Source organism: Suricata suricatta, chromosome 2 (assembly GCF_006229205.1).
Source record: "Suricata suricatta isolate VVHF042 chromosome 2, meerkat_22Aug2017_6uvM2_HiC, whole genome shotgun sequence".
Taxonomy (NCBI): Eukaryota; Metazoa; Chordata; class Mammalia; order Carnivora; family Herpestidae; genus Suricata; species Suricata suricatta.
The window spans coordinates 45,989,396-46,015,431 of record NC_043701.1 but is presented as its reverse complement, the minus strand read 5'-3'; the positions used below and the strand labels follow the sequence as shown (position 1 = coordinate 46,015,431).

Here is a 26,036-nt window from a genome sequence, read left to right as displayed (position 1 = left end):
TCTCTAGTCCTGCCAGGCCATACCTTGGTCTGTGAGTCATATTCCATGAGCCCATTTGTCCAAAGAGGCACTCCTTGCCGTTGGCTACTGTAGTAGATGTCCAGGTGACAGAGCATCTCTTTGACTAGGCTTAATGTGCTTCAGTATGGGAAGTTAGTGATGCTTCTCTCAGTTTTTGGAACCTGTAAGCCTTGATGTTAGACTCCAGTCCCCTGGGACTACTCTTGAAGGAGCCCTGGACGGGACTGCCCAAGGCCAGAGGTAACTGGCCAAGGCATGGGGAATGGCCTAACTGCCCTACCCCCCACTCAGCCTTCCCACGATTGGGAAGTTCCGCCATAGACACTCCTCCTATACATCCTCTTGCTGTACAATTGCCTCTTTATTTGTTGTATCCCTTAATAGAATGCAAGTTTTGAGTCAGGGAACAATGTCTGTCTTTCACTTACCCACTCTATATTAAGCATCTATATATCCTGACATACAATATTTGGGGCCATTCCTGTTGTGCTGTCTATCCCTGCCAAGGGGTGAATTGGGGCAGAACCCAGCCTGGACTCCCCTCTCCAGGCCATGTCCTCTGGCTCAGGGCTCTGCCTCCCAGAGGAAGCATCTTCCTCACACAATGGTGCTATCTGATGGCCAAGCCATTGCCAAGCCAGCTTGAAAAGGATGCCTTTTTCTAATTCACAAAAGGTACTCGATAGGCTAATGGTGACCCAGGCATCCGAGAACAAGATACATGAGGCTCTTGCTCTCATAGCACTGTCTAAACAAAGAAATATATAAGCATTGAGTAAGAATAATTCAGATGGTGAGAAGAATGAAGAATGTGAGGCTATCTGAGAGACAACTTTAGAGAAGATGGTCCGGGAAGACCTCTCTGAAGAGCCAGAACATTTAAGCTGAGACCCAGATGATAATGAGGCCAGCCACGGGGAAATCCGAAGGAAGAGACAGCTTGAGATCTCTTAAGACTGCAATGATCTTGACGGACTCAAGGAACGGAAGAAAGGCCAGAGTGGTTGGGGTATAGTGAGCAAGAGGGGATGACCTGGGAGAGATGGCCAGGGGCCAGATCATGCAGAGCTTTATAACCTGTTCACTGAGATGTCCCCAGGGCCTGGCTCATTGTACGTATTCAGCAAATACCTGTTGAATGAAAGAATCTCATCTTGCCTCTGCATAAGGAACAAGTTTCCAGAACAGAAGCTCCGTGTGGACCCAGTGCCCTCTAGTGACCACAGACGCCAGCCCAAGGCCCTCAGTAGCGTCATCGTCCTCAGAAAAATCTCAGCTTAGTCTTGTCCTTGGGGCCCAGCCAAGTTTCTGGAATTTGTCGTATTAACCTATTTCTGTTCGCTTCTGGAATTTGTCTTATGAATTATTCTCTGCAAGGAGGACTAAATCAGCTACAAAAATCCCTGACGCACAATCCACAGTGAGCTGCATGCCGGGCTTCCATTCTTTACCCAAGCAGCAGTTTTCAAAGAGAATTCATGGCTGCCTGATTTCTCAGGGGAATGCGGGGAACTGTATAGATGGCAGGCATTAGAACACACTTCTGTATTCCCTAGCCTGTGTGACAGCGAGAAAGTCCATAGCAGCCTTCACATCCCAGTGTGTTGTGGCGGTTGGGACAATCTCCAGGTCATCATGCGGCTCAGGGATGGGCCGGAATGCCTCGCAGGCCACCAGCAGCACACTCTCGCTTGCACGTAACTTCTGAAGACCGAGCTTGGGCATGGGCCACGTGTTGAGGGCATACGGCAGCATGTGCACAGACATGACTTAGTACTCCTCCTGTCATTGTTCAGTTTCATTTGAATCCCAACCCATTCTGGGCCCGTTAGGCTAATCACCCAACAGATTTTGAACTGTGATGTCCTTGCGAGGCCATCCCACATCTGACTGAAAAACCTGTTTTCCACCCAACTTCCCTGGGAGGGGGGTGGGTGGTGGAAAAACCCAACTCACTAACTGCAGCCCATTTGCAAATGTGTACGTTAATAAATCAAAAGTGACAGCAGAGACCTGGCCCTTCTGGGAGAGGGAATGGCAGAAAGAGGGGCCAATCCTTTCACCCACCCCCATCTCTAAATGACCCCCTCCCCCACAGTAATTTATGCAGCTTTGGTTGAAGTATCATTAAGGATGGGTCACCTCCAGCTTTCTTGGTAGATCATTCTCTGAACTGGTGACTCTTTCACTGCTCACAAAGGCTCCACCTGTGTTTCTCTATTGATCTAGTCATACACCACTGAACTGACTGAAGGAATCTGGCTCTCCTTGATGTTTACAGGTATTTCCTCCTTAGTTGTCACTTACTCGAGTGTAGCACCTGGCGTTCTCTCATTTTTCTTCATTAATCAGTCCCCAAATTCCTTTACACTTGCTCCTCAGGTGACTCCATCAAGTCAACATATTTCTGGAGCTGAAAATGCCTGGAAGAACAGAGCCTTCCAGCTGCAGCCCCCAAAATGAGTGGGATTAATGCATTTCTACCTCACTCCATGGCCATGTGTTTCCAGAGGTTCACACCCAGGGACTTCCATTTGCTTCCCTGCAAATACATATTTAGTCTTATCTGTGTAATTTCTAATTGGGTCTTGAACGCACAAAAATTAAAACATTGACAATAGCCAGTGTTGGTGAAGGTGTCGAGACAGGCATTTTTTCATACATCGTTGAGAGTTCCAACTGATGGAACTTCTCAGCCCATTTTAACAGCTTTTAAAACAAAACATAGACCCTTCAGCCAGCATTTGAGGTCATTACAGCTTTGTTTATTGGAACAGAAAATAGTAAATAGACTAAGTATTCATCAGATGGAAACTATTACATAAATGAATTAAATGTTGGATATACTCATGGCGTGGAAGACCAAGCCACAGTTCAAAAAATAATGACCTCTCTGTGTGCTGACATGGAAGAATGCCTACAGAGTATAACTAAGGTCAAAATCAAAGTGCAGAACAGTGTATATGAGAGGAGACCATTTTTATAAATTTTTATTCTAGCCACTTATAGGACAAAATCTAGGTGGAGTCACATCAATGGATTAACAGTACCTTTTGGAGGTAGGGAGCTTTCTAGGATACACATTTTTTACTTGTTGGAACTTGTCTGTTTTTCAGTCAATAGTAAGTGTGTATTCCTTTTAAGTTTAGTGAAAACTGTAGTGATCTTAAATTATTTTTGTGATGCTCTATATCCAGCCAGGTGTCTTTTTATGACAAGTGCTCTCTATTGCCCCTGTTGTCCTCTCCGTGGGTCTCAGACATGGAGGACTTTTTCATGTGCTGAAACTAGGATTCTTCCTTCTTCCCCCAAAGCTCAGACTGGTAATGCTTTTCTGCAAGGTTTAGTTACTTGAGCACGTAAGTTTTCTTGATCACTTCCAAGTTTTAACATGCACCTCCAGGCCCCTACCCAGTTTTTCTTTGCTTTGCTTTTTGTTTACTATGTTTGGATTTTGTATAGATTATTTCATTCGAGTGGTCTTGTTACCTATTTTTGTAAGATTTCGATCATTTTCTAAGTATCCATATCTTTTTGTCTCTTTCCCCTACCCCTTCTTTAATGAGAAGGAGATACCTATTTCCCAGCCTGCTTAGAATTGCTCATTAGGCTTTATTGCACAGGAGTTTTAAAAGAGGGCCCAGGGGATTGGGCACGACCCTTTGCTGCAGAAGCTCATGTCTTGTTTCTTTTGCCCTCACTCTTTTCTCTTACTGAGCTAGAACTGTGCACATTACCTGTGTAATTGCAAGAATTAAATTAAGAATTGGGGTTTTTTTAACTTCTACTTTATGTTCAGGGTGATGATTTATTTAGACAGCATATTAAGAAAAAAGAGAAACCACTGGGGCTGGCTCAGTTGGTGAAGCATGCAACTTTTGATCTCGGGGTTTTGAGTTCGAGCCCCATGTTGGGTATAGAGATAACTTAAAAAATAAAATCTTAAAAAAAAAGACACCCAGCACTCCCATGAATTTATTTCTTATTAATTTAAATTTTTATACAAGCTATATGAACAGAACATTAGAAAACGGAGCTGAGCAAATGAAGAGAAAAACAGAAATCACCTGTATCAGGTATAGTTTAATAATTGGCTTTATAGCCTGATAGATAGTTTCTATGTATGTAAATATCTTTCCTAAAAATAGGATTAAATTTAATAAATTGTTTTATAACCTGATTTAATGCTTAATATAGCATAAATATCTGTTTATGCCATTAAAGAAAAATAATAATAGTAAGCATAGAATTGACTACATGCCAGGCTCTAGATTGTTTCATGCATATTAGCCTCACAACATGCTATATGTTGGGTAGCATTATTACTCCCATTTTATAGATTGAAAAACTGAGGCACAGAGAGATGAGGTAAATTGCCTAAGGTCATAGAGCTAGTAAATAACAGAACTAGGTGTGGAGCCTAGACTACCACCTCTAGCTCTTGACCACAGAGCTCTGACCCACGTCATCATTTTCACGGCTATATTACATGACCATGTAACCACTTCCTTCTTTCTGGGCTTCTAGATCCACTGTTGTGCACAAAACAGCAATGAGCACCTTGTTCATATATTCATCTTTGTATGTGTGCTCATTTACTACTGTTAAGCCAAATCCCAATGGATAGAATAGCCGAGTCCAGGAGTTTACACGTTTTCGTAAAGTTTGGATACTTATTAGTCAATATTTGAAGCAATATATTTCGAATGTCTCTTTGACCCTTATAAATTCATTGTTCTTTTCCAAAACTGTGTAACTGTCTTTTGGATTCAGTGATAGTTTTATTTTGTTTGTTTCTTAAAACATGGAGCTTCTCTTTTACTTCCTCTCCCTTCTTTATGTATCATGCCAATTTCTCTAAAATGTTTCACAAAATAATACACTTTCCAAAAGCATGAGGCTTTATGTTGTCAGACCTTCCAGTACCTCCTGCCCTGAACCTCTCCGATGAGGTCATATACACAGATGAAATACTGCCCACCCTCTGACTTGCCGTCCTTCATACTGCTATTTTTTTTCTTTTCCCTGCTTTACTATGTCTTTCCAGATTCACAAGAATTGAAGTAACAAACCTGCTGTACAGTATATTTGTTTTCTTGATTCGATGCATGTCAGTGAGGGCGGGCTGCCTGGCAAGGACGACTGAGGTGTTCGAAGCCTGGAACCCAGAGCTTCCTGCTCTCATCCCACCTTGGCCTCTCCTTGTATGACCTTGAGAAAGCCACTTAATCATCTGCATTTCATTTTCCTCATTTGCCAAATGAAGAAGGTGAACAAAATGACCTAGAAAACCTATTCCCGGTTTGAAAAAAAAAAAAAAGTGTCAGCTCTCCAAGAGTAAAGTAGAGCTTGGAGAAACATTGTTTGAAACTGGGGCAAATGCAGAAGTTGGTGGAGCGGTGTTGGAGGCTGTTTAAGATTTGTTTCAACATATTAAAAATATTTTGTGCCGTGTCCCTTAGCCAAGGTCTCCTAAGAGTGTGCCTTAGTGGTCTGTGAAACATGTCTCTAAGACCAAGGTAATTATAGTTGTTCCACTGATGCGTGGCGAATGGCCTCTCACTTTGAATTCTTTAATAGAAAAGAAAAACCTTCCATGACAACAGCACTGGAACTTAATTACAGGCTCCAGTTCCAGGGGCAAGAATAGAGACAGTCAGGGCTGTGGTCAAGGGACAGACGACAGCCTGGGAAGAACCAGGACAGGGGGGATGTAACAATGACAGCGTCAGTGGGGCTATAGATCAAGCACTTGCTATTTGCCAGGCGCTGTCCCAAGAACTTGAAATCGGGTATCTGATTTAATTCCCGCGATGACCCTGAGAGATAGGTTATGAGGTAGGCACTTTTACTTCTTCTGTTTTACAGAGATGAGTATTGGGAGGCTTAACGACTTTAAGTAACCTGATTCAAGCTACTCAGCCAGTAGTTGTCAGAGGCAAGATTGAGAGTTCTCTTACATAACACATGCTTTTTGAATATGCATTACATGCCAGGCACCCTTCTTGGGCCTGGAGATGCACCAGTGAATGAGGCAAAGTTCCTGCTTATATGGAGTTTGGCTAAGAGTGGGGTGAGCCCAGTAATAACAAGCCAGAAAATCAATAAATAATTTCAGGTGGCAATAAATGCTATGAAGGAAAGTGACGAGAGCCAGGGGTAGGCTACTTTACTTTATACTCCCCTGTCAAGGGAGGCCCCTAGGAGGTGACTTGTGAGCTAAGCCCTGCATAATGGAGTAAGTCAGCCATGCAAAGATTGTTGGAGAGCACTTTATGTGGACCATCCACCAGAGCAGTGGCTGGGGGCCTGGAGGAACATGGCTTGCTCTAGGAACAGAGAGAAAGTTAGCATTTCTGGGTAAGCGTAAAAAGACAAAATGTCTGCACAGAAGTCAAAGAGGTAGGGAGGGACCAGTTGACACAGGACCTTGTGGGACCACAGCAGGTTTGTATATCTTATTCCAAATGTAGAAGGAAGATGCTGCAGAATTTCACGCAGGGGAGTATTATGATCTCCTGTCTCTACGGGCGCCCTTCTTCACTTTGTAAAGTGGCCAGTGGCAAGTGGCCAGGGATACATTGTTTCTGTAGCATGCAGGGCAGCCTAAATGAAAGTTATAAAGTTAGGAGTCAGTGTTTCAGATGAAACAAAATTCTAGAATGTTCACAAAACAGCAAGACTGTGGTGGACAGGGAGAGGTCCTTGAATCTAAACTTTTGACTTCAGTTAAGAAGACCTTAGGAGATGCAAGTGGAGCATCTGAACTATACTTAAAAACCTGCATAAAGGAGATGACTTCTCTTCAGGGACCTTTTGTCAATATGCAGAGACTGGCAGTTGTAGGCCCTGAACATTCTTGACCGTTTCTCGGTCTGGGGATTGTGCTCGCCTCATAGAACAAAACTCACCCACAATAATAAGACTTTATAGCTTCGTGTGAATGACATCGCAGAGATTTACATTTCTTTGCAATCTGGCGTCCCTGGTGATCTAGTGGTTAGGATTCAATACTCTTCATGCAATCTCCAGTGTGAGTGTGTATGTGTGTCGATCTTTATCTTTGAAAATTATTTTTGAAAATGCCATCAACATTTTAACATACAGGACCTGGCTTTTCTGGTGAGGTGGCATTGTACGGATGTTTCTGTTGTCAACTCCACAACTTGATTGATTTTCTTTGAATGCTTTTTAAAAACAAATACCCCTGTTAACTCATAAAAATTGGTTTATGTCAGAGACAGAGTGAAATTAGTGGCTTGTTTGGGTTAAAAGCTCACTATTAGAAGATATTGTGCTCCTCTGACAAAACGATTAAGAATTCCACTTTTATCAGAAAACCGAGTTTGAATGAGAACACTGGGGCACCTAGGTGGCTCATTCAGTTAAGCGGCTGACTTTGGCTCAAGACATGATCTCACAGTCCGGTCCGTGGGTTTGAGCCCCGCATCAGGCTCGTGCTGACAGCTCAGAGCCTGGAGCCTGCTTCAGATTGTGTGGCTCCCTCCCTCTCTCTCTGCCCCTCCCCCACTCATGCACACTCTCTCTCTCTCTCTGTCTCTCAAAAATAAATAAACATTAAAAAAGGAACACAAAGCATTATTAATGCACTGTGTTTATGTGTGTACTTATGTGGCCGATTATCCATAGATGGGTTCCTGGCAGTACGGGCCTAACAATACGGATTTATTTGAATGAAAACTACATTTAGAGGCAGTTAGTTGCTTCTGTGATCAGGTGGGCCCCAGAGAGCAAGACAGTAATTGTGAAAGAATTTAATTTAAGCTACCCAGCTGTAATTAAGTAGGATTTGGGGAAGTTTGCCACTCTTGAGTTAGTTTTTATATAAATAGCATATTTGTTTCTCAGGAGAAGAGATGTTCTCAAACTACCTCCACGCATGAAGTTGGAGAATTTCTAGTCCTTGGCATGAAACTCGTTTGTGACAGTAGCATAAGGACAAGGGTGTGGGCAGATGGCTGTGCGGTGTGATACCGTGGGGGTGCGGGAGGACAAGAACCATTTCCTCGTATAAGGGTGCTGAATTCGAGAACTCTTAAGGTTCCCCCCTCCAACTCAGTGTTCTGTGATTTGAGGGAAAGGCTTCTCCCCTCAGGCTGCGTAAGCTACCTATGTTTTACCAAGGCCTTAGCTACCCGCCCAGGAAGGCTGTAATAACTCCATCACAGTTATAAATTCGGCTGTCAGCACTGGGATTGTTGAATCGACTGAACAAGCAGATTTTCTCCCATTGTCTGTTTTCTAGATTGATGAGTAACAATGTCATCCTCTCCATTTTATTATAACTCTTTCACTCTGACGCTTCTGATTGCTGAGAGGTGTTCTAGAAATTTCCTTAGTCACACGCTGGAATAAATTCAAGGAGACAATGCAATTCCAATTGAATCATCAGTGTCTCTGCTGTCAGACCCAGTCATTTTAGGAGTTCAGTTGGTTGAGTTGCACAGCTTCCCAGATTTAATATCACATGCTTGCCACTTTACGTCTTGCCCTCAAGTTTTAATAAATGGGCTAAAGGTCTGATGGGAAACTGTGAGATAAATTATATGTTTATTATGCCAAGCTAAGTAAATACTCTTTGAAAGGATTACTGGAGGGTACAATCAAGTTAATTGCTTTAAAAATCTTTTTTGATTTACTGGGCTCTATGAAAATGGTTAAGCAATTGATTTCTGTCATGGTAAGTGATCTGAAGAGAGTGCTGTTGGGTCCACAAGGGTTGTCATGTACATTTCCTCCCTCATGGCTGGAATTGTCCCATAAAGGAGCAGAGAGGGCCCCCTGGGACCAGAATGCAAGTACTGCTGACAGACTGTTGTTCCTCCAAAGAAGACACATGTTGACAGTTTGACGTTAAGGCTGACAGATTGACTTTTTTTTTCCTTTTTTATTCTAGATGCTGAAGAATACCAGCCTCCAATATGGAAATCATACTGTGAGTATTTGAAATGAGAATCCCTTCAGATGTCTTCACTAGGTCTGCCTTTTGATCGATTCTTTCCGTTGATTTAATGAACACAAGCAGTCACGCATCATGCACTGAAAAACACAAATCTTGCCTCTTCCACTAAGGAAAAAGTCAGGGTGAACCACACAGCCCTCTCCCTTGATCAGGACCCCCAAGCAAAAGCTGCCTGTGACCCACTTGAGGAATGCTTAGAAAAAGATAAACATTCTGACTCCTAACCTTTTGGTTTGGGGCTTTCCTTTTCATTTTTGCGGAGTTGGTCAGCAAGGACGAATGTGTTGACTTCCATGAATTACATTCTTAGTGGATCATCCCATGGCTATAATATCGTATGGCACTTACCACAAAGAATATTAACAGAGAGCAAGGAATCATGTTTGGTCACTACGGGTGACGTCTTTGAAACAGAGACCGTATCTGGTCAGCAGTCAGCAGTTCCCTTCATGAAGACAGGCAGTTGTCATCACATCAAGTTCATTTTCTCTGTCCTTAGTATCCTCTGCCTAAATGATTCTCCAGCAAGAGAAGGAAGGCATGTGGACGGTTGGAAACCCACAGTGCCAACAGCCAGGGGACACATGTTCTTGATCAGGCTCCAATTCTGGACAGCAAGAATCAGAATAATTATTATCATCAGGGTTGAGGCTACCATTGTTTCTACCACCCGAGAGACCCTGCCCCGTGCCGGCCACTGTGCCAGCTGTGTGCCTGACCTTTTGAGTTCTCACCACAGCTTTCAGCGATGGCTGCCATTGTTATCCCCATTTCATATGCAAGGAAACTGCAGCTCAGGGAGGTTCAGTAACTTGGCATATGTTCTCCATCTCTGAATGTCTTGGACTGGCATTCAGAGTGGAGCCCAGATGCAAGTCTGACTCTACAGCCTGTAACTTTTCAGGACTTTTTTTCCTTCCACTTAAAAGTGTATACCTTTGTATATACATGCCCACACACATATACGCACATGCCTGTATATATATATGCATTTGTGTGTGTGTGTTACTGAAGCAATACACAGCTGTACGAGAGACCAACACTACAAAATACACAAGGTTGAGAGTGAAGTTTTTCCTCATTGACAAGCCAGCCCCATCCCGGATTTCATGTCTCTTTCCAGCTTCCCAGGTGCTGACCTCTGTCAGCTTTGGAAGCCACATCCTTCCGGGTGTTCAAAATACACATGGCTAATATTAAGGCATTTTTTGCTGTTGTTCCCTTTGGAGAAAAATGGGCTTACACTGTACTTGGTGTCCTTCAGCTTGCTTGTTTCACTTCACAAATATCTTGTTTTTATCTTTCCATGTCAGCATATATAGAGGCACCTCTTTCTTTATTACATGAGTCTGTTCTTTCATCTGTGAAATAAAGGGGTTGTGCTGGGTCTCTAAGGGCCCTTCCGATCTAATGTTCTGCATTCTGATCGTCTATTTTAAAAGGCAGTGCTAATGACTCAGTAATTGGATGTTTTTGTTTGTTTGTTTCCTAATGGAGTGTGAAGAGCTCTGACAGTAAATCAACAAAATATTCATAGTGAGAGGCGTTGGGTGTTCCATGACTTACTGTGCTTTGCACACTGCTTTGCACACAGCCTTGCATACATTAACTAGCCAATAAATATTTGTTGAGTGAATGCTACCGCTGAGAGCTTTACTGAAGCAAAACGATGGCAGTGGCTCAAATTCATTTCGCCTTTTGCTAAGAGGCCTTGGGCCACCCAATATATCTCTTAAAAGCGCTCCTGGGTCCTAAGGAAGGTAGAAAGCACGTTGTTAATTATATGTTTAGAGTATCAATTTCACCTTGGTGTATTGGTTTTAAGTCTGGCTTGGGGTCTAACCAAAGTTGTGCTTGTTTTATTTGCTCTAAAGTCATAAAACTTGAGACACAGAAGGGATAGTTGAGGCCATTTAATACAAACCTAATGGCATATATGAAAGTGCTCTTTATTACACCCAACGAATAGTCATCCCAGGTCTATTTGAGGGCCTCTAGCGATGGATAACTCCACAACAGAGTTGTGGAGGAGTTGAGGGGAGGAGGGTGGTATGCCATCAGATGTGCTGTCCACAGTGTCCAAAACACACTACCTAAATGTATACAGAGCATGGCTGAGAAAGAACTCTTTTGGCTGTCCTGAATCCATGTTATTTGAGTTTGGGTGTTGGACCACTTATAAACTCACCTGACCATATTATCGCCAAGCTCTGCAACTCTATCTTATTCCCAAGACTATTTATTATCCACTCATATGGTCTTTGAGCAAACATACAGGGAAGATTTTCTGCATGTCAGAGAACAAGTATTAGGAATCAGAAATGACTAACTTGTGATCCATACTTTGCTCCGGTGTATAGTCTTGTAAGGGAGAAGCTATAAACCAATTAACTTGACATACAAATGGTTTAGTAATAGAATACTCTTCTTCTACCTCCTGAGAGTAGAGAAGACTTTATAGAAGAGGTTAAATTTGTATCTGCATCTTCAAGGATGAATTGAAGAAGGAATCTTAGGGCCATGAAGAGCTTCACGAGATCCTTCTTAAAATCCATATATGCAAGGAATGGATGGATGACTCAGTTGGTTAAGTGTCTGAGTTTTGATCTCTGTTCAGATCTTGATCTCAGGGTCATGAGTTCAAGCTCCACACTGGACTCCCTGCTGGGCCTGGAACCTACTTGAAAAAAATTCAAATATGCTAAAACTGCAGCATTTTCCTGATCTGAAAGTCCAAAAAGTTTCAAAGTATGAAATTTGCTTGGTTTTAAATAGCCTGTTGAATCCAGTTTGAACCTGAGTCATTTTCTTTGAAATGTTCACAAACCAGCCTTTGAAAGATAATTTTAGGTCTTGATGTCAAACACATTAGCATAGCATTTATGGAATGCACATTTTTCTGCCACACACTTTTTTTTTTTTAACTCTAGTGACTTTTGGTACTTTTAAATCACTCATATATTTACTGGAGGCAGTACATTTTTGCCATATTATAAGACTTGGTTCTAAAAATTGTGATTTTTAATTGGTATGGAAGTATATAGGTGTGTCTTAGCCTTTATTGCTGATTATTGGACATAATTTTGACTTATTTGGTAGTAGATTCTTATCATGAGGACTTAGTCGCAATTATGACATTATGCCTAAAAGAAAATTAGCTTACCTGATAATAACCCACTTTAAAAAGTGATTTCTAAAGTTTTTGTTAATGTTTGTTTATTTTTGAGAAGGAGGGAGACAGAGCTCAAGCAGAGGAGGGGCAGAGAAAGAGAGAGACACAAAATCCAAAGCAGGCCAGGTTCTGAGCTCTCAGCACAGTGACTGACACAGGGCTCGTGCCCACGAATCGTGAGATCATGACCTGAGCCGAAGTCAGCCACTTAACTGACTGAGCCACCCAGGCCCCTGATTTCTAAGTTTTAATGCTAATTGGGAGGCTTTTGGGTGCAAGTAGCAGAATATTCCACTCCATCACATTCACTGACTTAAGCAAAAAGTCCAGAGATACTGGCTTCAGGCATAACTTGTTCCAGCAACTCAAACAGCATATGCAGTGTATATCTCTTCCTTTCTAGGCTCTGCTTTGCAGGTTTGGCATCACTATTAGTAGGCTCTTCCTTTGTGATCTCAGATAGCTACCAATAGCACCAGGACTACCTCTCCCTTATTCAAGAGCAGCAGGCAGAGAGACAGTTTACTTTCCTGATACGTTTAGCAAAGACTTAGAACTGAGTCTCAGCCCTGACTGACCTGCATCACCCATTCCCAACTCCATCCTTGTGGTCAAAGAGTGGAGTATGCTGCTGACCTGAACCAGTCAGGGACCAAGCCTCTACATTCCACATAACTGGGAAATGTGGAGTACTGTTGGAATGGAGAAGATGGAAATGGATGCTGGGAAGGCAACCACAAATGTCTGGCTTAAAAATATAGAGGAATAGGAACCTTAGAAATCCGCTCTCTCAATATTTAAAGTAGATTGTGCATTCATTCATTCATCACTCATGCAGCAAATACATAATAAGTCTTTGCTTTAAGCCAAACACTGTGCTTTGGAGTTGTGAGGCCAACAGGATGGCTAAGCCCGGGTCTTGACTCAGAACCATGATGTCACATGATTTTCCTTAACTCTCTGTATTCTCTGCTTCCCTCCCTTTCTCAGAACCTGCCACTTAACTGGGCTTGTCCTGGGACAAGAATAACCTTGTCCCAAAGTATCATATATCTGCAGCTAGTCCTTAATAGTCAAGATCAACCCCCAAAACATTGGCAAAGTCATCAAGAAAGCTTTGGTTTCCATTTTCTTTTAAAAAAAAAAAGCTATCTTCAAGTTCACTTAAAAAAATAATAATGAAGCCATATTTTAAACTTTAAGCCAGAACCACATGAACTGTATGATGCCCTAAGCAGACAAGTTCACAAGTCCACCTCCCTGGGTATTCTCAGAAAGACTTTCTTTTCTAAGAGGCCCAGTGCCAATTAGGCAGCAGATGCTGGTGCTGACGGGTCTCCCAGGGGACCCTCCCGGGTAGCAGGTCAAGCAGTCACAGCTTGTGCCTGTTTTCCTAAAGAGGAGTTTAGAACCTCAAAACCCTGATCCACTGATCCCCCTGCCTCAGAATTGCCTGGGGAGAATATTTATAATAACAGATCCTCAGCCCTAACCCCCAGATTTCTGAATAGGAAGTTGGTTGGGGGTGGGGGTCATCTGCAATTTATCATACCCCGTAGGTAGAAAAACCTTCTTCACACTTAGACCTCTCATCACGGGGCTACCTAGCCTCATCCCCAGGTTTTTCACTGTGCCATTAGACAAGAGAAGAACTCAGTCCCCATTAAGATTGCAATTCTGCTAGTGAGGCAGGTTGGAGGTGGGGTTAAGCCAAGAAGGCCTCTAAAACTCCAGCTCTTTCTCACTCACACCCACGAGTTTCTCCCATGAAGCCTGGGAAGACATGGCTGGCGAGCAGGGTGCTACTGGCTCAATGTCACAAACAAATGGCTGGGTTGGGCTCCTGGGTCTGCATGCCCTCTTAATAAAGAAGCTATTAGAGGCCATTCTTACAGAGTCTGTAAGGAGCCAATGGGTGTGGATAGGGTTTCAGCATCACCCAGACCACAGGCTTTCCCTTGGCATCTACAAAAAGTGGGATGATTACTGTTAGAGGGGAATGAGCCCACTTTTCTTATTGGAGAAATAAGACTCATTCTTTCTGTGAGTCCTGCATTTCTCAATGTGCTTCAAGTTGCTTGGCATGCAAGGACCCCTCTTCTCCACCTCCTATGTCCCCAGTGACCAAGCCCCCTGCCCAATAGCTTGTTTCAGTGCTAAGAATTCTCCCAGGTCCTGTAGAGTGCCCAGGGCTGGGGAGTGCCTAGAACCCATCTACAGCAGCAAATTCCACCACATCACCTCTTAGCCCACAGAAACACCCAAGAAGTGACATACATTATTGTGTTTTGCTTGTGAAATGTATTTGTTGAACAACAACAAGAAAATTCATGAAGTGACATGTTCAGATGATGTGACATATTCCAGTTTGTATTAAATATGCCTCAGAGGTGGGTTTTTCCCCCTGCAGTGGTTGTTTTGTTATAGCTAACCTAGAAAATGAGCCACGGAGACCCTCACTTGAAGCTAAGATAGGATTTAGGGCCCATTTTTTATAAAACTACCATTGCAGTTGGTTGCTGTCTCATTATCTTTATAGAGACACATTATCCAGATGGCAAACAGGCTTCTTGTGCCTATGTGCCAACTTTTGTTGCTTAGAACAGCACTGAACAGATCGGTTCCTGAGACCTACTCACTGAGAAACAGCAATCGATCAGAGATGTGTGCTGCCCAGGGACCAGGAAAATAACTCTGGTGTTTCTGGCTTGAGGGTTTCGCAGGGACCCCATCAAAGTCGTCCCAAGTTTAGACTGTTTCTGGTTTTGAGATTGGTGAACGAGCACTTGTGTCTTTATTAGACCTCAGAGAGTTGATAGAGGGTACAGTGATGCACTTTACCCTATCTAGAATGTTCCTTCACCTATATCCTCTGTGATTGTTAATGGCGTCTCAATCTCTCATTGTTTCAAGGTCCTTCCCTCCATTCAGTCTGTCATTAAGCCCTGTCAGTTCTCCTCTGCCATCAATTTACCTTCTTATCGGAGTCTCTACCAGGGTTGTTTTAATGCACATCTTCATGATCTCCTTTATGTACAACTATAATACTGTTTTCTCTTGATTCCCTGCCTCCAAGACACCTGGTCTGATCCTCCTCTCAGTGAGGCCCCACTCATGGCTGGGTATTAGTGTCTCCAAAGTGTTTTACAAAAGAGAAACAAATTTGGGGGCTTTCCCCAAGACTCTCAGTAAGCATTGCCAGTGGGCATTCCTAGCTGCACATAGGACCTCTCCACTCACTGCTTTAGGGAACTACTGCAAGGCTGAAAAATGCCAACCTTGGGATCTGGAAATCAGGCTTTCAATCTCAATGTCCTGATATTTTCGGTGTGACCTTGAGCTTCTTCAAAGCTTGGTATCTCCACTACTTTATCCATAAGGGTGGCATATCCATTACCTCAAAAGTTTGTTGGGAAGATTAAATGAGAAGATACAGATAAGGTGTCTGGCACATAGTAGGTGTCCACACTTTGGCAGCTTCTATCATTCTGCATAGTCTTACCCTTACTATTCTGAAACAGACCAGATCATGTCATCTCCCTGCTCAAAAAATGTAATTGTCTCCCTGCTTCAGACAGAAGAACATCCATGCTCCTTAGCTCCTGACCTTTAAGATTGAGTTTTATGTGGGGGTGCCTGGGTGGTTCAGCTAAGCGTCCAACTTCAGCTCAGGTCAGGATCTCACGGTTTGTGAGTTCAAGCCCCATGTTGGGCTCCGTGCTGACAGCTCAGAGCCTGGAGCCTGCTTTGGATTCTGTGTCTCCCTCTCTGTGCCCCTCCCCAGCTCACATCCTCTCTCTCTCTTAAATAAACATAAAAAACTTGTTTTTAAAGACTTAGCTTTCTGTGACCTTCTCCTACATCTGTCTAACCTGGTGGAACAGCCATGCTGGACTCTCACTGGTGAGTAAGCATGCCATTCCCTTTCCCGGCTGAGGCTCGCTCTTCCACCTGTAGCTGCCTTTCTCTTCCCTACCTGCAAAACCCCTCTAATCCTCTGAGAAGAACTCTGAAGAGCTGCATGCTACTCCCCTAGGGAAGCCATCCTGGCCACCTGAGTAGAAAGAACTACTTCCTCCTCTCGCCCGCCCTTGATTTTTTTCTCCACACAAGTCTCTCTCACTAAATCAGTTTCCTTGAAGACAAAGGTTGTGACGCATGAGTTGTTCATATAGTTCGTTTGTTCACCAAATATGGCTGTAAGCTAATCTACTGTGTGCCAAGCACTGTTCTAGGTGCCAAGGGTACCACAGTGGACAGCACAAAGTCCCTGTCCTCAAAGAGCTTACGCTTTGGTCGAGGGAAATGGTACACAAAATAAACAGACAAAATGTGTTGATGATGATGAATGCTATGAAGAAACAAAACGGGGTAAGGGAGCAGACGATGGGATGTAATGTTATACCAAATCAGTCAAGTCAGGGAAGACCTGAATCAAGGGAGAGGGCGTGCCAGTTGGTTATCTTGGGAAAGAGCAATCCAGGTGGAAGGAGTAGCAAGTGCAAAAGCCCTGAGGCATAGAAAAATAAACAGGGTTCTGGACTCAAAAGAATAGCTGGCTGCCCCGAGACAAAATTTTACTGTCCTGTTCTTGTTTCCTCGTCTAAAAAATAAGAATGGTAATACAGCATTCTTTTTTCTGAGTTCTCCTGCAGATAAAATATTGTCCCTGGCACATGACAGGCACTTGATATGCTGGTTCCCTCCTCTTCTCCCTTTCTCTCCGTTCATCAGAAAAGCCTCCACGTAATGCCGACTATGGTATCTGGCCTATAGCAGATGTTCAAATATTTGCTGATATGAATCACCCACACTTAGCAAAACATGCTTCTGTCTTAGAATGTGTACACTTCCTTTGTCACCTCCAAGGGAGGCATTAAAAATGGTGTCCAGCCAGCCATACCCCCACAACTGTTGGCTTCAAGAGGCATTGGCAATGGGAAGAGAAGAGGGGGCACGGTCCTCTAGATATGGCTTCTGCATTTCCCCTTGGCTCTAAGCCTGTGATTTCAGGAACTGGCCCTTTTAGGTCCCTTGACACTCATTAACAGCAACACTGTTGGAAACCAGTTAGTAGGCACTGGGACTGATTCAAAAGATCTAAAGGATTCTGTGCAGCCTTTCCCATGATTTAAGGAGAGCATGGGCATTACTGGGATGGTCAGTGGAATGTCCACAATTCTTTCTGTATCTTTGGCCAGTTTTCCTTGTGTTTCCTTTTTGACGAGAAGCCTTCTCTGTCTCTCTCTGCCATACATGGCTACACATGTCCTTAAGTGACACAGGCATTATCATTAGTGTGGGCAACTCAGCTTAGCAACGTGGCCCATTAAAACGTCTATACGAGTAGAGAGTTTCTTCTTTGTGTGATAGCTGGGCAGTCTACACTTAATTAGGTAAGAAAATAACCATGTTGAGCTGCACGCATTGAGAAGCCGTAATTACAGAACACAGCGCATCATCTCCATTACTGTTTCCACATGACCATCTGCATCTCAGTTAAAGTTCCTTTTTTTATTTTTAGACCTAAGAATAAATCAGAAATTTTTGCTTATCTTATTACATTTTCTAGAAATAGTTTGTGTGATTGAATTTTAACTTTTCATACATTTATATGGTCTAAAATTAATTCTTCCTTTTTCAAGATTCTCAGGATAGTATCAGTTTGGTTTTCAAAGAGGTAGAGCTCACGTGTACCTGCATAGGGTAGTTTCTTCCTTTTTATCTTTTGTCTTTTTTTTTTTAATGTTTATTTTAGAGCAAGAGAGAGTGCACAGTGGGGGAGGGGCAGAGAGAGAGAAAATCCCAAACAGGCTCTGAGCTTTCAGTGCAGTGGCCGATGCAGGGCTTGATCTCACGATCTTCAACATGATGAACTGAGCTGAAATCAAGAGTCTGACACTTAACTGACTGAGCTACCCAGGCGCCCTGGAGTAGTTTCCTTCCAAGAGAAATAACCAGACCAGTTGAACAGCAGAAAATCACTCATTGTAATCAGAAAAATCATGGATAATAGGCTGATAGATTTTATTTTTATATACAAACCTACTTTCCTCTACACCCAAGCCTGAAAGTCTATCTTTGAAGCAAGATATAAGAGGGTTACTATTTCTTAAGATATTGAGGGGCCCAAGAAAGAGAAATGACAATGGGTGGGAATTAGTCACATAGATGAGAATCCCTGGTAATGGGGGAGCCAAGAATGGAAGTCATGAAAAGAGAAAGGACTTGGGAGTTTCACCTCCTCACAGAAGCGGTGGTGTCTTTGTACATATCTGTGACATTTCAGAGAATAACACTGCTCTGCTAATGCCAGTCCTTCTCCGATGTGTCGGGAGACATCAGCATGTAAATTCAGGAATCCTATTATGTGATCTTAACTCACAAGTAGAATTACATTCTTAAAATAGTCAGAAGAATTTTTACTTTTACCTTCCAAGAAAACCATAAAATGAACAATGCCAGTAACAATTATGAAACTAAATTGGCCTTGTAAAAGAATAAAAAAATCAATTTTGCCAGTTTACATCCATGGTAACTAATTTCCATATAAATGATCTGACTTTATTCAGTCTAAAAATATGCCTGTATCCTCATTGTGGTTTTTTTGTTTGAAATATTTGCAGTTCTTGAGATATACTTAGGTGGAACTATTTGAAGATATTTTGGTATGTGTTGTAGTTTTCTAATTATAATTATCTTTTATTTTATTTTTTATTTTTTTGGCAGTGTATCAGTTACAGCAAGAGGCTCCTCGGCCCAAGAGGATCATTTGTCCTGGGGAGGTCAGTATCTGCTAGTTCCAACACACCTTGTTAAATATGATGAATTTTCAGCACTGTGTTGATGTTGGAGGGCTTTCAGGTTTCCTGGGAGTTGATTTGCATTCATGTTTTTTAAAGTGTCACCAAATTTAACGCCTAAGTAATCTATATTTTGAAATCAGTTGTTATTCGAAAAATATTCACAAACTAAGTTGAAGTGAGAGGTCTTGTGTTTTTAACCATTGCAGAGGCAAATTAAGCCTCCATTTTTAAAAACCCCAAAACGTGTGTTTTAGTTGTTTTCCTTATTCCGGCTGTTTTGATTCTTCTATCATTCTTTAATTATGGAATGCTTCCAACAGAGAAAACACAGAGAATAATATATCTAGGTATTCTCAACACTCATATTTAACAAATCTTTATGGTCTGTCACACTGACTTGATGTTAAAAAAATCCCTGCAAGAAAAGTGACTGTTTTTATTCTTGGAGATAAGTTTAAAAATATATCCACTCATAAAAAATGCTCACAGCCCAGAGAACTTTCCCCAGGCCGCCTTTACTTCTCTTATCATCTGGGATGCCAGCAGGATTGAAAGGCAGGGCTAAGGTTCTATTTCCTATTTTTATACTGACACCAGTTTTCTAATAGTCAAACGAATATCCTTTACCCAAAGGTCCATGGGTCCTTGTTTATTTTTTATATTATGACTTAGATTAAATATACAGTAGCAGATGCCACTTAAAGTGTCCCATCTGCCTTATCAGGAGGAAAAGGCTCCAATTCCAACACTCTTGAGATTCATCCTTGAACATCAGTACTTTCTGGCTACCAGACTGACTGGATCTGGTTTTGAACCTGTCTCGAAGATTTTGGTCCATAAATATCCACACCCAGAGCTGACTTATCACTATTTAATAAATGTTTTTACGTAGATTTTAGTTCTATTGGACCCTGAACTTCAACAACTGATCTTGTTATGTCACCAATCCTGATGACTTTCATCCTTTTATTATTCAACAAAATCCAAATATGAGAGGAATCGGATACATACAAAATGTTATAGAGGGTCTGGGGAGATAAGTAAGACACAAACTATTAAAAATTCCTTTGATCCTACTTTGCATTTAGTATTTCTCCAGCAGAAAAAATATAGCCCTTGCAGGGAGTTAGAGGAATTCAGATATCTCCATGGAAAGAATGTTTTGTAAAATTAGAACACAACTGGGGTGCTTGGGTGGCTCAGTCGGTTCAGCATCCGACTTCGGCTCAGGTCACGATCTTGCGGTTTGTGAGTTCAAGCCCCGCATCTGGCTCTGTGCTAACAGCTCAGAGCCTGGAGCCTGTTTCAGATTCTGTGTCTCCCCTTCTCTCTGCCCCTCCCATGCTCATGCTCTGTCTCTCTCTGTCTCTCACTAATAAATAAACATTAAAAAATTTTTTTTTAATTAGAATACAACTAAGGACTTTTCCTCGGGGCATTTCAGAAAAAGTCTCCAGGCTAAATGGGGTACCAGAACTTAAGATCCAAGGGCATCGTGTATTTGTTCATCTATTCAACAAATATAGATGGAAAGCCTACTGTGTTCTGACTTTGATCTAGGTGTTGGGAAGAACTTGGCTATTGATACTTAGAGTGTATATCAAAAGAGAACAAAATCATGACGTATGTAATTAAAGATAGATCTAATATTTTACCTCTACACATGTGTGTACGTGTGTATGTGTGTGTGAGAGAGAGAGAGGGAGCACACCTCTTTGCTTCTCAAAATCTTTGGAGCCATGTCATTTGTCCTGTAAGCCGGGTGGAATGTTCGCGATGGAGACGGGTAGATTCAGATTAGCTTCACAGAAGCTCTGCCTAGAATTCAGCTGAAACCCTTCAGACATCCAGCGGGGTCTGAAGGGTCCACAAATCTCTTTAATGTTGCACTTGTGTTGGAAGGCAATGCAACAAACATCTTAGCAAAGCGACTGTGTGCCACAAGCTATCACTATCTGCTGTAACTAAAGATCATAGAGCGTGCGTGGCTTTTTCTTTTTTCCTCGTCTGTCTTCTGAACCAACTTTTCACCTTCCGACCTTTATTAGTTTAATTCATTAATAAGTTGTCTGGTTGATGCTGGACTCAGAGGTTGCTTGCCTGTAGGAATTCCATATCCCATTTAACATGAAATGGATATTCATCGGCTCCATTTCCTCAGCAGGCAGCATGGGGCCCATGCAGCTAGGCAGGTGTCCAGCCATAAAGGGTCACATGTGCTGTCGGAGCAGGTGCTGCTGGGAGGAGAGAGCCAACAGGAGCAGCTTCATCTCCCTTTGTCCTCCAGCACGACATGAACTGCAAATCATTCCTGCCCATGTTGCTTGGCCTCCTTCAGGTGAAGGCACAGCCTCCTCTTGGACATCATGAAACCGCTGCTTCTGCTGTAGGCGGTGTGTGAGCAAATGTCTCTTTGGCCTGTGCCACACCTGCATGTCGGGGGACATGTCTTGTGGAGTCAGAAAGCCTTCGGTTAAGGATGTAGCCAGAGAGACTGAAGCTTTATTAACACATTTATATATAGCTGTAAGGGCTATTTCTTTTGAACAAGGAGTTATGATTTTTTTGTCTTTAACATCTCGCCCCTTAGCCAGCTATTAAGAGTCCACGTTTTCCTTCTCTACCCAGTCCAGCTGCCCCTGCTTCTCAGTCTTCAGCCTCTCTGCTCCCAGTCACCATGTCCCTGCGTTACTGCGTTACTCTACCCCTTTCTACCTACTTAACTAGAGCCAAGTACTCCAGTAGACTCTGATGACTGGTATCCTCCTGGGCTGGGGGTTCCTCTCAGCTTAGGATCGTCCCATTGCATGTGATCAGGACTCACGTGAGAGCACCAAGAGGGTCGGTAGTCCCAGATATGGAACACTTCCTCAAGAGTAAAGACACAAGCCAACATAACGTGAATGCTTGCTGGCTGTCAATAGAAACCAACCACCTAACAGACTTTCCTGGGGACCTAGGTGGGTTGAGGGGACAGCCAGATTCATCAGGCAAAATCCAGTGGGCTTTTCAAATGCAGGCAGAGGAGCCCAGCTACAGAGTCAGCTGGGCTTGATTTGAATTCGTGCTCTTTCCCTTTCTATCTACTTCAGCTAGAGCCAAGCACTTACTTTCTCAGGGAGGTGAAGGCCTACTTTACTCCGAGGGCCAATATGTACTTGGCAGGGGGCTATAAATGGGATATATGTGGTAAGTGTCTAGTGCTCGGCACATAATAAGTACTCAGTGTTCGTGATTCAAGGCAGATTCAGAAACCTGTGAAGAGGAGGGTCTAAGATGGTCATTAGAGAAAAAGTAAGAGCAATGACAGTGTTCTGAGTGGGAGCGCCCAAGAGACAGGGATCAGGAACAAAGCAAGATTCCTGGGTTGGGAATTAAACTACCAGGAAAAAAGATATTGAAGATGAGGAACAGAAGGTGCAAGCAGCTAAGCAGACAGGTGTGGCCGGCTAGTGAAGTGACGGTCACTGCTTTCTTGAGATTCATTGCTGTAAATTCATATTCACATCAGCCACAACACCTAGCACTCTACTAATATTTCCTGAGTGCCCTTTGCCAGGAGATTAAAAACGTCTTCTTGTGCGCAAAATTCTCTGTTGCCCTTTCCCACAATTATCTGTCAGTCATTTTGAAAGCAATTCATTGAGGGGTGCCTGGGTGGCTCAGTCCATTAAATATCTGACTTTAACTCAGATCATGATCTCGTGGTTTGTGAGTTTGAGCCCTCCATCGGGCTCTGTGCTGACAGCTCGGAGACTGGAGCCTGCTTTGGATTCTTTGTCTCCCTCTCTCTCTGTGCCCCTCCCCTACTCATGCTCTGTCTCTGTCTCTCTCTCTCTCTCTTTCTCTCCCAAAAATAAATAAACATTAAAAAAAAAAAAAAGAAAGCAGTTCACTGATTACCAAATATGTGCCTGGGTGGTCAGGAAGGAACTGTGAATATTGACCCCCAAACGTGTACATCTAACTAAGACTTCTCCCTGGGCCCCACACCTCACTCCATCCGTCTACTTGACCTCCTCAAGGAGATGTGCCACAGGCCACCTGTAGCCTAACACTCAAGATAGAATTCAACTCTCACCCCCTCACCCCCCTGCTGCCCCAAGACCTGGACTCCTCTCTTCCCACCCTCATCATTTTCTCTAGCAATGGTCAAATTTACCTCCAACTATATCTTGGATTTGCCCAGTTTTTCCTTCTCCATGACTACCATGTGGTTTGGATCTTCATCCTTTTTTGCCTAGATTATCATCGGTCAGCAGCCTCCTACCTGATCTCCCCATTTTCACTCCTGGCACCCTCCCTGCAGCTCGCTCACACACTCTCTCTGTCTCTGTCTCTGTCTCTCTCTGTCTCTCTCTGTCTCTCTCTGTCTCTCTCTCTCTCTCTCTCACACACACACACACACACACACACACACACACACACACACATTCTCTCTCTCTCTCTCTCTTTCACTCACACACACACACACACACACACACTCCATTTCACCAAACAGAAACCCCAATCATAATTATTAAATATAAATCAAACAGCTTCAACAACTTCCCATTGCTCTTAAAATGAAAATGTGACCCCTTGCTATGCCTGTGAGCCGTGGTGGGGCTCTGGTGTGGGTCGGCTCCCTGCCTACACCACTCTTAGAGCACGCGGCCCTGCAGCCCCACTAGCCTCTGCTCCCATCCATCCAACAAACCACAACGTTGCCACTACAGGATCTTCAGATCTGCCTGTTGCCTGGAATTTCCCGGTGTTCTCTGCATGCCCAGGTTTCAGATGAGAGTTCACCTAATAGCAGAAGCCTTTTCTGAACCCCATGAAAATTAGCACCTCTCCATCGCAGTGATTTCCTTAGCTTCATGAGGCTGACTCTAGGTATTGCTTTGGCAACTGTGTATTGTCATTGATGATCATTCTCCTTTGGAGGAGTAAGAGGGAGAGGACACGGTCTGAGTGGATTAGAATAAAAAAAAAGAAAGAAAGGACCGCCCCCATCACCAGAGCCCCTTTGTCATATCACCTTGTTTATTTCGTTGGTAGCGCTTGATATGCTAATATTCATTCTGTTGTATTTGTCTGCTTGGCACTTCTACATCCCCCTCCAGGAGAATACAAGCCCCAGAAACTTCATCAGTCTTAATTGTGTAGACTTCCCTAGCATTGAACCCAGTGCCAAGGTGCAGTGGGCAGTCAGTAAATATATGGTAAAATGATGAAAAAAAAAATTGAGACTGCTAACATAAGGAATTTAGAATTCTTAAACTATTACTAATAGCATATCAGGTTTCCCCAATGCTGTTATTAGGGCAGTGACTGGGGCTTTTGGCAGATGGTAAGGTTCTCACTTAAACACAGACTCATATTTTTTTCCTGGAATATTCTAAATTTCTTTTGGCCTTTCCAAAAGGCCGAAATGTCAAGATTTACTTGCATGACTAATTTAAAGTTAAGTTCCACTAGAATTACCTAAAGAATACACAATAAGTCGAAATTCTTTTGTGACTAAGTGATTTGGTGTCATTTGTCTTTTTTGAAATTGCTGGAGTGAATATGGAATCATAAAAAGCAATTTCCAAAAAGGGAAATGAAACTACATACCATTATTTCAAATTCTTCTCCCTTTTATGCGGCTTTACTTCCTCTCTCTCTTGCCATAGAATAACATATTTTGGAAAGGTTTTTTTTCCTTTAATGCAAAAGTGAATTGTAGAACTGAGGTTTCTAGCATTCATGACCAGAACCAGCTTTTTATTCTTGATCAGCCAAGTATAGATGATAATGGCCAAGCTCAAACTGTGGTAACACCTGATTTTACCTGCTAGTAAATTGTATTCACTTTGTAAATATCACTTTAAATGCCCCATTTCCTCTAGTTTTGGGTGTCCCTAAATATCTGCCCATTTCACTTTCTTTGTCAAAATTGTTCTTTTAAGTCTTCAATACCATTTCACTTTATCATTATGCTTTTAAAATTTTGATTCGCCATACCTGGGCTTTGCAGTCATATAGTCTTGTAGCTTGAGGCATTTATCTGGTCTTAGTCATATCTGGAAGCTCTAAACAAGCGTATCGATTGGCCATGTCATTCTCAACTAACTCAGTACATTTTGAGTCTAAATCAGTCAAGTTTTCTACTATTCTACAATCTTCCCCCTTTTCTTATTTTATTCATTGAAAATAAATGTTTTTAAACGTGTGTACTGGGGGAAACATGAAAACTCTACTGATTCAAGACATTTAGACAAGGTATGTCTCTAACGTAATGAGATTGATTCTGCAAGCCACAGACAAAAATCAATCCCATTACTTTTTAATTGGCTTAATGTGTAGTGATCAGAACGCTGTTTCTTCCCTGGTAAGAAATGTTTCTGTTTTCATCCTAGACATTCTCTGTTGGTCTCCTTTTTCCCCCTCTTCATATTGACACAACCTGGAATAAAGGGCATTTTTCATCGTTATTTCTCCTAGGCTTTTTAGCTCACTCATAATCAGTCAGGCTGTTTTCTTGATGTGATTTCATCTTGGGTTTCACTTGCTTTGGTTATAGACCTACTGTGGTAAAGGGGGAAAGCCCATCAGTAAAACCAATGCTCGAAAAATATTTTAGACAGATGAGTTTTATTTTTTCTAAATATACAACCAAAAAAAGAAAAAACTTTCTTATCGACAAGTACTGCTGTCTACCAAAATATATAACCCCCCGAAAGAGAAGTCACTCTCTTTAGAATACTTTGAACTTCTTATAATGTAATGCAGACCCTGTACGTTTGGGCTTATATATATTTAGTCGTTTGCAAGGTGGTATCATGAGCCAAGTATAAGGCATTCCTGAGGACAAACCGCTGTAGAATTCAGAGGCTCGGGGGCTCCGAGCCAAGAGGACAGGTGGACCCAACTGGAGCGAGTCATCAAAGAACAGTATCTATGCCGAAGCATAAATTGAGGAAAAGGTGGAAGTTTCTTCCTAAAACCAAACAAGGAAAGTGAAGGGGAGATTAAAAAGTGATTGGTAATTAAGTAGAATTTCTTGAGAACCTTCCTTGATCTCTCT

At 42.5% G+C, this 26,036-nt stretch overlaps 1 protein-coding gene across 2 annotated transcripts in view; it reads left to right on the top strand.

The window, feature by feature from the left end:
* CHN2 (chimerin 2) overlaps window positions 1–26,036 on the top strand; it is a 291,932-nt gene that overhangs the window by 134,947 nt on the left and 130,949 nt on the right. For both annotated transcript variants that reach the window (XM_029925752.1, XM_029925743.1), the window contains exons 2-3: window positions 8,939–8,977; window positions 18,906–18,961. In XM_029925752.1, coding sequence (XP_029781612.1) covers window positions 8,939–8,977; window positions 18,906–18,961 — 95 coding nt within the window. The remainder of the gene's footprint in view (window positions 1–8,938; window positions 8,978–18,905; window positions 18,962–26,036) is intronic.